This window comes from Zalophus californianus, chromosome 9, assembly GCF_009762305.2.
Source record: "Zalophus californianus isolate mZalCal1 chromosome 9, mZalCal1.pri.v2, whole genome shotgun sequence".
NCBI lineage: Eukaryota > Metazoa > Chordata > Mammalia > Carnivora > Otariidae > Zalophus > Zalophus californianus.
This window is the reverse complement of record NC_045603.1, coordinates 78,388,405-78,401,779: the sequence shown is the minus strand read 5'-3', so window position 1 is coordinate 78,401,779 and position 13,375 is coordinate 78,388,405. Positions and strand designations below refer to the sequence as shown.

Below are 13,375 nucleotides of genomic sequence, written 5' to 3'. Positions count from 1 at the left end.
AATAAACTTACCTAATATAAGGGTTTTTATTCCCCAGACATCTGAAAATTATGAGATCAATAATTATACCTTATGTTTATTCATTTTTAACATACCTTATCTTTATAGATAGATTAATCAATTATATTATTTCAGTATTGGAGACCTTGTGTAGACTGTCCTTATTCAGGGAGTATCCAATTAAGGTCAACAATTCATTTCAACAAATTTAATGATTTCCATTTTATCATAATTGCATTTGTTTGATGAAACATTATGTTCCTATCACTTATGTCAACACTACTTTTTCCATTATTTTATATATATAATATACATGTGTGTATTATATGTGTGCACATGCACACACATACACACACACATAAAATATGGATAAAACTGAATTTTTGACATAGGAAACACAATGCAAACAGTAAGAGCTGTGCTCCTGAAATTGATTTTTGTCTAGTAGATCCTCATTCTACAATAAATCAGAATATCCTTTTGTCAACTTATTTCTCAAAAAAAGTCTGTTTCTGTACAGTTTAGGGATATTACTGTGCAGAGTATAAAAGTGGAGGTTATAAAATCGACAAGCATGAGAAATTGAGAGCTAACTACATAGTATTTTCTGATGATAAATCTTAGGAGTAGGAAGCACAGACCAGACTTAAGGACAGTTACCACTATGGTATCAAATTGGTTCCTGAAAAGTACTATACCAGTTGTATTATGCTTTTTGGGAAATGTGCATAAATCTGTTTCTTTTTTTTTCTTTTTTGCTAAGGGGATTATTTATATACATGGGTCATTTATTTCAAATGTCCATTTGAAAGGCACTATTATGTTGAAGCAAACTTACTGTATTGTGCTTAGGCAAGTGGAAGGAATAATAGGATTCAGATGCATTTTCAAAAGTTGTGTCACTTGAAAATGGTGAAGCAGAAATATTCTACTTAAACTTAGGATTGGGACATATTTTTGGCATTTAATAATATGTATACTATCCAAATATAGAAACCTCATTATGGAAATATAAACTAGTCTTACCTTTTTTTATGCTGATGTATCACTCAATTTTTGTCTCATTCCTTTGTATTTCTCCCTTAAATCAAAGACCTGTTTATATAAGGCAGATAACTTATTTGCTTACATTTTTTCATGCCTATTAGAAATATGTCTACTTAGGTGAAATAAATCTAGTGTAGCTTATATTATAGTTTTATTTTATTCACTTTAAGAAGTTTATTGATATTATTGGACTTGTGGTAACTGCTTTGAGTAGATTTAATCTCATAGTTTATCTTTTTTAGGTTTTCTTTCTAAACACTATTTAATGTGTTGATCCATGAATGGGTGAAATGTCTCGACTCACTTTACATTAAGACATTTATTAAATTTATTCAGTGCCTGTAAAGTCATGTTAAATGGAGGAATATATGAGCTTGTGCTTTAAGACTTTCCTACCAGACCACTTGATCTTGTTCAGTGTTTGTGCTTTACAGAAAGTGAAAGATGGTGCTTCTTGAGTTTGCATTACAGAATATATACTACATACACATACCATGTATAAAATAAGGTGAAGTTTGTGGACCTGCCATAAATAGATAACTGTATACCTGAACATGAGCTTCCATGATTGCTTAGTCTAAGATTTAATATACAAAACACTGTCCATGTGTGTGATAGTGATTAAATCTCTTTACAATATCTCTTGTGACACTCACATTCCAAGAAAGAAGAGATTTTTAAATATTTTTTATAGGAATCAAGTAAAAACCACATAACCTACATATTTATATTTGAGTCTGCCTCAAACATTTTTCACTTGGAAGAACTTCTTCCAAAAGGAGGAAATAGCATAATCTATTTCTGAATGCCTTTTGTTTTAGGCTAAATTTTAAAGGACTGTCCTTGAGACCCTTGCATTAAGCATCTACTCTATAAGATTAATCTAACTGTTTAGTTTGCATTTGTTTCTTTAATATCATAAAAAACCCTAAAATTTTAATTTTTAAGAATCTGTCAACAGAATAATTTAGATCAGCAGAATGTAGTAAACTCTTCACTCTTCTTAGATGAGATTTCCTGGTATAGATTTCAGTTAATTTTCTTATGATTTCATGTTGCCAGTTGGTTCAGCTTTGTCTCTGAGTTATATAACAAATGTGTCCACAACATCCCCACCTTTGAATGGTCAGCTAGTAAGGTGCATAAGAAAGTATTTACCATTCTTCATACCATCAAAAACCATGTGAGCCGTTTCCAGGGTGCTGGTATTTTTGGACAATTAGGTAATTCTATATTGAGGCAGAAGGCATGAGTAATACAAACAGTCTCCAGATATGCTTCATACTTTATTTTAGATAGAATAAAGGAAGGCTGAAATCTTTTGGCCAAGCTGTTTCTTAACATTATAATTTCTAGTTTACAGTGATTAACTGCAATAATCTCTGGCCCAGATAGGAAAGTCATCCCTACTTTTGGCAGAATCTCAGATAATGAACAAACCTCAAGTTCAATGCACTTTCTACTACAGTCCTATAAAGGTGGCAAAAAGAGCTCTAATCATTTTCCTATTTGTGCAGATAATACTAGTAATAGCTGAAAAGGAGTAATAGGGTATCAAAAGTAGAAATAGCATTTATAAAGATACTCAGTGTATTTAGAGAAATGAAAAAAATCACAGTGAGATACCATTTCCAATTACTAAGATGACTATAATAATAATGAGAAAAAGAAATAAGTGTAGAGAATGTGGAAAAATTAGAACCCTTGCACATTGCTGGTGGGAATATAAAATGGAGGAGCATTATAGAAAGCAGTTTGGTGGTTCCTCAAAAAGTTAAACATAAAATTATTATGTGACCAAGTAGTTCTACTAATAGGTATATACGGAAAAGAATTGAAAACAGGGACTCAAATAATTTTTTACATATGAATATTCATAGCAGCATATTCAAATAGGCAAAAGGTGGAAACAACCAAGTGTCCATCAACAAATGAATAGATAAAACAAAAGTAGTATATGTACACAATGGGATATCATTCAGCCATAAACAGGAATGATGCTCAGGTACATACTGCAATGTGGACGAGGCTTGAAAACATTATGCTAAGTGAAATTAGCCAAACAAAAAGATGACTACTATTTGATTCCACTTATGTGAACTATCTAGAATGGTCACACTCTTAGAGACAGAAAGTATATTGGAGGTTACCAGAAGCTGGGATGAGGGGCAATAAGTCATTGCTTAATGGGCACAGAATTTCTTTCAGGGATTATGAAAAAATTAGCAGTGGTTCTACAGCACTGTGAATATAATTAATGCCACTTGTCCACTTTAAAAAGGTTAAAATAGAAATTTTTTGTTGCAGGGCACCTGGGTGGCTCCGTTGGTTTAGCATCTGGCTCTTGATTTCAGCTGAGGTCATGATCTCAGAGTTGTGGGATGGAGCCTGCGTCAGGCTCCGTGCTGAGCTCAGAGTCTGCTTCAGGTTCTTTCTCCCTCTCCCTTCCCCTCTACTCCACCCCACTTGCATGATCTCTTTCAAATAAATAAAGTCTTTAAAAAAGAAGAGACATTTTTTTTTGTTGCACATATATTTTACCACAATAGAAAAATGGAAATAGAAGTAGCAGTTGTATTAGCGTAATAATAGAATCTTACACATTGCTCAGTGTTCATCATGAGAAGTGTACTCTATAGTTATATTTTTTCTATTCTAACTTTTCATTTAAAATTTGTGTGTTGTATGGTTTTTTGGGGGTGGGGGGGTTCATTTTTATTTATTTATTTCTAAAGCATTTTTGGCACTTTCTACCTAAAAATTTATTTTGCACTGAGAGGAAAAATTAGTTGTTAATATATTCCTTGAAGATTTTTTTTCTTATAAAATAGTTCTGCAAGTGAAATGTAAGAAATTGATTTATGGATTGTCTATTAGACATTAATGTTCGTGAGGGCACCATCCCTAGAAACTAGTACAGTATCTTGTGTTGGTAGGCACCAAGCAAATATTTCTTGTATGCATGGTTGAAAAAAGCATGAATTTATAAATTTACATATAGATACAGAAGTTATATATAATTTATAAATTGATATATAAGGGTAAACTTTAATGTAGGACAATTTAATATAAAAATAAGATATTAAAATATGTAGTTGAATTTCTATCTTAAAGATTGATCATCTAAATTTTTAAAAAGAAATAATAGAAAATGAACATCCACAGGATATTGTTCAAATTTTCTATCAAAGTTCATAACTCTAACAACTAAAGATTATGAACACTTACAATAGGTATGATGCCTTATCAAAAACATTTCATGTATTTAATCAGTTAATCATCAGAACAACCCTATAAAGTGGATTCTAATCTTCATTTTTCAGGAGATCATACTGAATTTCAGGTTTAAAAAGTTGTCATATACCACATGACTAGAGTAGAGCTAACAAGGAGAGCTAGAATTTGAATCCATGTTTTTGTGTCCTTGGATCCATAGTTAGTGCTATTATCCATTATGCTTAAAATATAGCAGAATTGTCATCGTCAGATTTCACAGAGAGGGTTTGTTCTCGCTCAGGTCTAGAAATAGGAAAGACAGCAGTCATGTTGAGAACAAGAATACATTGCAATCTTAATTTATATTGAAATAAGAAAACAATTTCAAAAGTTTCAAAATGGAATGTCTAGAACTACTGCTTTTAGTCTTGGATTTTCTTTTCCCTGAATTCAGGTACTCTGTGACAGGACTAAAGCCCTGATTATAAGGTCTACTAGTTACCAATATCCACGGAAATGAAATTGTTATGGATTATAAAAGTTAACACTGTATTTTAGTGAAAGGTATTTTTGAAATTATTATTGAAATAGGGTGTGGATGTTCCTTCTGAGGCCTTTACTTTTGAGCGGCAACTAATCTTTTATGTGAAAACAAATTTCCTTTTCATAAATGAACTTTATTATCATACTTTTATCAGCTGTTTGACAGGAAGTCTAGTTAACATTTTTGAGTACCAGATACATTACCTACATTACGTCATTTAATTTTCATAACTGTGAGTTGGGCATTATTAGACTTACATAATAAAAGAAAAAACCAGAGGCTTAGAAACATTTAAGTTGTACCTTTCATAAGTGAAGAACTAGTGATTGACTCCAGATCTGTCTGATTCCATTGCCTATATTTGAGGATAACCACTACACTTTGGAAATAAGATTCCAATGTCCATATTAATTCTGAGATACATTGCCTCCCAGAGAGATGCCCCCGAAATATAAATGGAACAGAAGAATACCTTTTTTTCATCTTACAGGAATACATAATGCAGTTTTTATAATTGTAGCTTATATGTTAACCTATTCTTTCAGAAAACTCTCTTCCCTGAAAGTATGTGTGTCTTTGAGAAAAAGAAAATGTGTTAGCTGATACAGGCATTGGTTGCTGAGTAAAGTTTTTGGCTCACTGTGTATATTTCTTGGGATTCCAATGGGAGAGATTCAGCTACCTAAATATCCTACAGTCTTGCTCCCCAGCCCCCAAATAAAAGTTAATTTGTCAAAAATGAGTCCCCTTTCCTTCTAGTTTTTGTGATCTTGCCATCTCCGTTACCTTCCCTTAAGGGGCCAGATATGGGAGCAGGGAGAGAAGAGACAAACCATACCATGACCAAAACGTAACTATAAGGCTAGGTGACTAGTACAAGTGTATGAGTGAAACTCAGGAAGTCAAAGAAGCAGTCCTTGGAGATATAACAGAGAGAGCCCTTAGCTGTATGTTGATTCTAGAGAATCTAGTGTAAAGTCTGTGGATTTTATATTCAGCGCTTAGTGGTCCCAGTCTCAGTTTAACTATTAATTAGTCCTGTGAATGTAAGCAATTTATATAACCTCTCTGAAACTCAGTTTGAAAATCTGTCAATTATAAGTAATAAGACAGTTCTGGGTTGTTGTCAGGATTCCCAGTAATACCTGTAAAGTTCCTAACACGGTGCTTGGCACATAATGTTGAGTCAGAAACTCAGATATAATTCAATGTTTTTAAAAAGTGATTCTAAGTCTAGATAGATATGGCGAGCTACATATGCTCATCTCTTCTACCTTCTGTACCTCTCTCCCCTCAGAAATCACTAAAATGACACCAAAAGGGACCAAAACAAATAAATAGAAACAATAAACTAGCAGGGATAAGATACAGGCAAATATCACTGACTCAGCAGAGGGCTAACACGTTGTAATCTTAGCCCATTGAGGTGAAACCCATATGAAGCAAGCTGCTCTGTCCAGCAAAACCCTAGAATGCCTCAGGAAATAGGGGCACAAGGTGCTCTTAAAAGCAGGAGGAATGGTTGAAAATCTCCATGCACATCATTCTTAATTCAGATACTTACTGTATGTCCTAGCAGGACAATGGCGTAATAAAACCTAAGAATCCAACCTCATAAAGAACAGGAACTAAAAACTGGGAGATTAAACCAGAATCTGTTTTACAGTGAGCTTTTCACCCACACGCTCTTCACCCATATCCTACCAATGAGAAGATTGGGGAATTTTTTTTCTATGCAAAAAGAGCAGCTTAAGAGAAAATGGTGATATATAGACCTGACATTTGGGAATTGCCACCACAGCCATGAAAAAGCCACCCTTTTGCAATTCAGTAAAGCTCCCGCACATACACAGAATTTCCTACCAGCATTTTTGTGTCTTGAGATTTTAGTATGCATGAACTGAAAAAGATGACCAAACATTGGAGAACCATCTTAAATGAGAAAATTACTGACTCAAACTAACCCCCAAAAAGGAACTTTGAAAAAAACAGAGATAATGTGGAAATAGAAGGGCCCTTGCCCCCCCATAACTATAATCAGTGCATTCAAAAAGAAGAGAAAGAACAGAAAAGATGCAACAAAAATTCCCATTTTCAAACAGGGAGAATGATGAAATAAACAGCCATGATTGGCTCATAGCAGAGCTGGTATCCCTATGCCAAGAGTGGAACAGTTTCCTTGGTTAGTTGCTCATCCAGTCCATGATTCCTTTCTCCAGGAGAAATCTACCTTGTCCATTGTCCTACTATTGATAGTCATGTAATTTCACATTTTCTTTCTGGAATACAGTTTGAGGGCATGCATCAAAATATAAACCATGCTCAGTCATCAACCTGTCAATACCAACCCTAGGAATATTTCATAAGGCCATAATTGTACAAGTCCCCAAGATACATGCACAAAAATCAAGATTATTTTAAAAGGGAAATACTGTAGACATAAATACGTAAGTGGGACATGGTAAAATGTATAATTAGTGTAATAAAAATAATAGCATAGGGCGCCTGGGTGGCTCAGTTGGTTAAGCGACTGCCTTCGGCTCAGGTCATGATCCTGGAGTCCCAGGATCGAGTCCCACATCAGGCTCCCTGCTCAGCAGGGGGTCTGCTTCTCCCTCTGCCTCTTCCCTCTCGTGCTCTCTGTCTCTCATTCTCTCTCTCTCAAATAAATAAATAAAATCTTTAAAAAATAATAACATAATTATGTTTATATAGGAATAACAATACTCTTGTTCAAAAAGACCATGATAGTTATAAACTTATTATATAAAATGTTTACATATAGCTGTACATTTACATACACAGAGAGCCTGCCAGAGGATTTTGCCTAAATGTTATCATTTAGGTGATAGAACTCTGGGTGATTTTTCACAATCAGCATATGACACCTTTATAAAAATAATATATTTTACATTTATATTGTTCTTGATTAGCTACTTGTAGATTATTCATTTTATAAATTAACTGTTTAATTTTAAGAGTTAACTTCTCTCATGTCATTCAGCATCTTTCTGAATCCTCTCTCCTAATATTAATATTTTTTCAGAAAATGATCTTATTTTAATGTTATTCTGAAAAGAACAAAATCAGAAGTATAGATTAGTCAAATTATTTTATTTTTTTTAAAGATTTTATTTATTTATTTGACAGAGAGAGAGATAGCGAGAGAGGGAACACTGGCAGAGGGAATGGGAGAGGGAGAAGCAGGCTTCCCGCTGAGCAGGGAGCCCAATGTGGGGCTCGATCCCAGGACCCTGGGACCATGACCTGAGCTGAAGGCAGACATTTAACCAACTGAGTCACCCAGGCACCCCTAGTCATTAAAGCCAAATGCAAGTGGGGCCTTACCTGACATACAACTTGTAATAAGTAGCTTTTAGTTACTAGGTTAACATCTAGGCAATACTGAGGCCACATTTAGCTAGTAGGTAATTATTACTGTTGATAATGAGTATACTGATATGATTATTGCTGAAGTGATTCATGAGAGACCTGGCAGTTTACATAACTTCTCTAAGTCTCAAACCACTCATCTGAAACGAGGAAGAATATTGCCTGATTTAGCAATTTGTTATGAATTTAATGTGGTACAACTACATGTAAAGCCCTTTTAACAATGCCTGAAACCTTAAAAATGCCCCGAAAATGTTAGCTACTATGACCTATATGTATAAGAAAAGTCAGTAATCTAATTATATTTTCTCAAGTAAATCGATGATTTTACTTAGAGTATTTTTTTATGTAGGATACTTCTTTCCAATGGTAATTTCGAGTTTATTCTTGTAGAAGAAAGTTCAAGAATAGTCTTCTATTATAGTCTACTGTCAGAATGAAGAAATAATGTTCAGGAATGAATTTTCTAAACACTGCATTGTAATTTTAGCTAACGTACCCTCTTTAACTAACCTTGGACCACTGGAGAAACTTGGCGTACTTACAATTAATTACTCAATGATTCCCATTAATCTGACTTATAACAGTTCTTTTTAAGCAGAAATTATTAATGACTCTGAAAAGTTTGTTTTTTAGTTTAATTCTAATAGTTTTTATTGGTTTTCTATTTCGTTATGTTTACCCCTACCTACAAAGCCTAAATTGAATATTTTTGGTCTCATACGAGAATTGTATTTATCATTTCTAAATCTAATTATTTGCTTGGTATAACATTTTTAAACTTCTTCTCGTGTGTGTATTTTAAGTAGGATTAGGTATTTTTTTCTGATTCGATGAAATTTATGTGTATCTAGACTTACAAAGAATAAATACAAAATTAAAGTCTCAGTACATAGTGTGTGGTAAGTCTACTGATTTGTCAGCTGCTTTTCACAAATTCATATGGTACCAATAATTTCTCATAATCAAGTCATAATTTGTATCACAGTTTGGATTTTTTATAATGAGAAAGCACATCATGTGATTTTTCTTGGAAGATAAAGGTAAAAAGTAACATTATAATTAAAAATAGGAATAACAGATTCTCTTAACTAGACATGGCTGTTTGGTCACTTACTCTTCATGTAGACTGCCTCCCTAAAAAATAGTTTAACTCAGAACAACTTTGAAAGACATAGATCCATTTTAAAATATTGGGTTTTCAAATAAGTTCATATTTAAAAAGCCTTCAAAATCAGAGAAATCAGAGAAAATATTCTTCTTTGCCCTTTAGTAGCTGAATGAGAAATCTGTGTAAAGAGGAATATATATTTTCTTTTTGGTTTTATTTCCTCATAAGAGCGCCATTCCAGAACAAGTATCTGGCTTCTCTGTGTTGAAGATATTGATGCTACAAAAGTTGGATTTTCTTAGAAAACTCTAAATTCCAAGTGCCCAATCCATGATAACTGGCTAATGGTTGTGTGTGCTTTTTTGCTAGCACATTGGAATAAAAGTAAATACATGAATTCTGTACATTGTAACATTAGCTATCACATAAATTCCTTTCACTGTTTTGATTTTTTTTCTGAATCTGTGGTAAAGTATTAGAGTGAGAACAGTAATAAAACTTTCAGTCTCTTTAACAGTGCTTTACTAGAAACACAAATAATATGTTATCGTTGTTCATCAAACAAATATCAGTTATTATCTGATTGCTTCTTTTGCTACAAGCTAATAATTTTAGTGAGTAATTTTTCTAGATTTAATTTTGAATAAAGACATTTTATCATTTTCTGATTCATTTTCCAATTTGGAGTAGCTGTGCTTAAGTTAGATCTCATGTCATGTACTTTGCTGAGTTTGGGGCCACACAGAGATCTCTTGGCTGATTGGAAAAAGGTGAATTCAGTGGGTTTTTTTTCTTGTAAGTCTTTGTTTTAGCACTCTCCCCATTGTGTCCTCTAGTGACTAGTTGAGTACAACCAGGTGAATGAATTCCACCAGCTGTACTCCTTGTTGATAGATTATTGGTCTCAGAGCCATAATCATAATCCATTTATCTTTCCTTGTAGCATCAGAGGCTCCTTGAAATGCTAGATACGGAGAAGGAACTGTTGAAAGAAAAAATAAAGGAAGCTTTGGTTCAGCAATCCCAAGAACAAAAGGTAATACTTTAAGTTTGCTCAGAGTGTAGAAAGAATGTGTTCTATTACCTCAAATAATTTCCTCAGATAATACATTTACTGTCTACCCAACTGTCTTATCACTTACAGGAGATACTGGAAAAATGTTTGGAAGAAGAAAGGCAAAGAAATAAAGAGGCATTAGTATCTGCTACAAAGGTACCTCTATCTGAAATAATGGGTTTCTTTGTAAGTGGAATTTAAAAACTGACTTCATTAGGCAGTCTACTTTTTTGGTATTAAACCTCATTACAGAAAAATCAGAGTTTTTTTCTTTTTTCTCCTGTTAAACTTAGAATGCTGCTATACATATTGTTAAATTCGTGTTACACAGGACTAGAATGACATTGAAATACTGCATATTTAGATTATTATTAAAAGAGAATATATGTTGGGACACTAATAAGTACTTGGTATTTAATAGGTATCATCACAAATAATGTATGTGTATGTATATATATATTTACAAAAAGATATGTGATTTTTAAAGCCAACTTTGAAATACCTCTTCTAAGTTGTGTATCCATACATATTAAATATATATATGCCAACAAATACATAGCACTAACTTTTGAGATTTGGATTTAAATTTAAATTTAGTAAGCAAATATTTTGAAAGTTTCATATTTGCACATCACCGTGCCGGGGTGGAACTTAAAGGATGACTGTGATTTTTGTCTTAAAAGAATTTACAAACACGTAAGTATTACTTATTACCAATAAGGCAAGGTGGAATGCATTAAATTATTATGAGTATATAGATAGTACTTCTGTGCCAGGAGTTTTTAACAATAAATTACTTTTGAAATTAGCTTGAAGGGGGCTAGTATTCTGAATTGTGAGTCTGAATTTTATTCCATAGGTAAGGGCAGACACATTGAAATTTTTGAGTGTAGGTATGACATAATAATAATTTACATTAATTTGGGGGAAATTAGAGGCAAGAAAGCCTAGAGGCAACGAAAAAATAAATAGAGTGTGTCCAAAGTCTGTATAAAAGATAGTGAATGACAGAAGTAAAGTAGTAATAATAGTTTAAGGGAAAAAAATAGACAAATTCTAGAAATAGGAGATGGAATCAGCATATATTTTTGGTGTGGATAATATAGAAGGAGGCCAAGTTGGGAACCCCCAGAGCATTGCCTCAGAAACAACATGGAAAGTGGTACTATTTCTTTGGTATAGAGTTTGAGGTGCCTGTGATATATTCAGATGACAAGGCAAGTAGGCAACTAAATCTACCTGGCAGCTCAGAGGAGAAAAGAATGACCTGAAGATGCTAATATGGTTTGTTTCTTTTTTTCAGCAGACAGATGGTAATGGTAACCGTGTTAATTATTGTTATGTATAATCACCTCACAAGAGAGTATAGAGTAACAAGTGGTACAAGGTCTGAGCCCTGAAAGTACTCTAAAATTTAAAATCCAGAGAAAGAAGGAAGTTACAAAGAACTGAAGAGAGTCAGTCATATAAGTAGAAATAAAAGCAGCATGCTACTGTGCAAACCAAGAAAAGGATAACAGAAATAGTCAACTATGGAGAAGGTCAGTTTGAGGTCAAGAAAAATAGGGATTAAAACAAAACAAAACAAAAAACAAAAACATGTTATTTGGATTTAACAAAATGGAGAGCATTGGTAAGCATAATAAGAGAGTAGTTCCAGAGAAGAATTGTAAAGTAAAACGGGTTCAGAAAATGGTAACTCACTTTGATAACTTGTCTCAAATTTGGCTAACTGGAAGAAAGAGAAAAGTGTTAAGGTTGGGCATCAAAGGTGGGAGGACCGTGGACTTTACTGCATCCCGAAGTATGATGGTTTCTCTTGAGAGAAATTCTTGTGTTTGAGTTGCAACTGAAGTCGACAGTTTTCATGGAAAACCATTTTACTGAATAACAAGGGTTATGCAGACTTTAGTATTTGGCAGACATTTTCTCCAAAGTAAACAGAATGAGCCCAGCATCTCCAGAAAACTAACAGTTTTTGTTGCCAATGATAAGTTGAGCTTTAAAGCAAAATTGGAATTTTGGAAAATTTGTATCTGATTTCAGATTACTTAAAGACTTTTCTGATGAGATTGATGGTGATATTAACAAATGTGACCTTCATTTTTGTTATGATATAATGAGATGTGTCAACATCTAGAGGAGATGCATAATTTACTGAATCAGTATTTTCCAAATAAAAGTGCTTTAAAAATTCATGCATAGATAAAGGACTCATTTAAAGTGCAAGAAAAGAAAATGTAGCAGAATACAGAAATTTCATTGCCCCTATGTGATTTTCCTTATTGCGACTACCCTTTAAGAATTATCCTTTGTTAAGTTTTGGTATAGAATCACCAATATCTACAAAGATCTAAACTGGCTGTGAGGTACTCCTTCCTTTTCTACTATGTATCTGTGTGAGACTGAGTTTTTTTTATGTACTTAAACCAAAAGTCATCCTACAGATTTAAAACAGAAGGTAGATATGAGAACCTAGCTATCTTCTATTAAGTCAAATATTAAGGAAGTCCACAGATATTTTTCTCACTTCTTCACTTTGGAAAATATAGTTAATTTTCATAAAAGATATTACTCATTAATGTACAGTGCATTTAATGTTAATATAAAATGAATTAATATTTTTATTTTGTCTTGGTTTGAGTTTCTAATACAGTAATCATAATATGTATAACCGGCATAAACAAAAGCTCTTTAAAGTATGCCATAATTTTTAAGAATGTAAATAGATTCTAAGACCAAATAGTTTGAAAACTACTAGTTTAAGTTAAGGCTTAGTTTCTGTGAAGTTTAGATGTGCCTTGGAAATAATGTATGAATATCTGTACAAAAACAAGTAATTGATTTAATTTTATACCAGTTATTAAGTATGCATAAAAACAACAGTGTCAGAACTAAACCCTATAGAATTCAAGTTTTATACCTTTTAGGTTAACCCAGATCTTTCTTATTCAAGAACTTATGCAGTTACTCATTCAAATATTTTCATTTGAATCATTATTTGTTT

The 13,375-nt window shown here is 33.0% G+C and overlaps 1 protein-coding gene across 11 annotated transcripts in view; it reads left to right on the top strand.

The window, feature by feature from the left end:
• CCDC91 (coiled-coil domain containing 91) overlaps window positions 1–13,375 on the top strand; it is a 349,923-nt gene that overhangs the window by 231,418 nt on the left and 105,130 nt on the right. For all 11 annotated transcript variants that reach the window (XR_003519855.2, XM_027593308.2, XM_027593305.2 and 8 more), the window contains 2 exons: window positions 10,255–10,347; window positions 10,456–10,524. Coding sequence is in view for 10 of the 11 variants with exons in the window: in XM_027593308.2 (XP_027449109.1) it covers window positions 10,255–10,347; window positions 10,456–10,524 (162 nt within the window). In the remaining variant the exon portion in view is untranslated. The remainder of the gene's footprint in view (window positions 1–10,254; window positions 10,348–10,455; window positions 10,525–13,375) is intronic.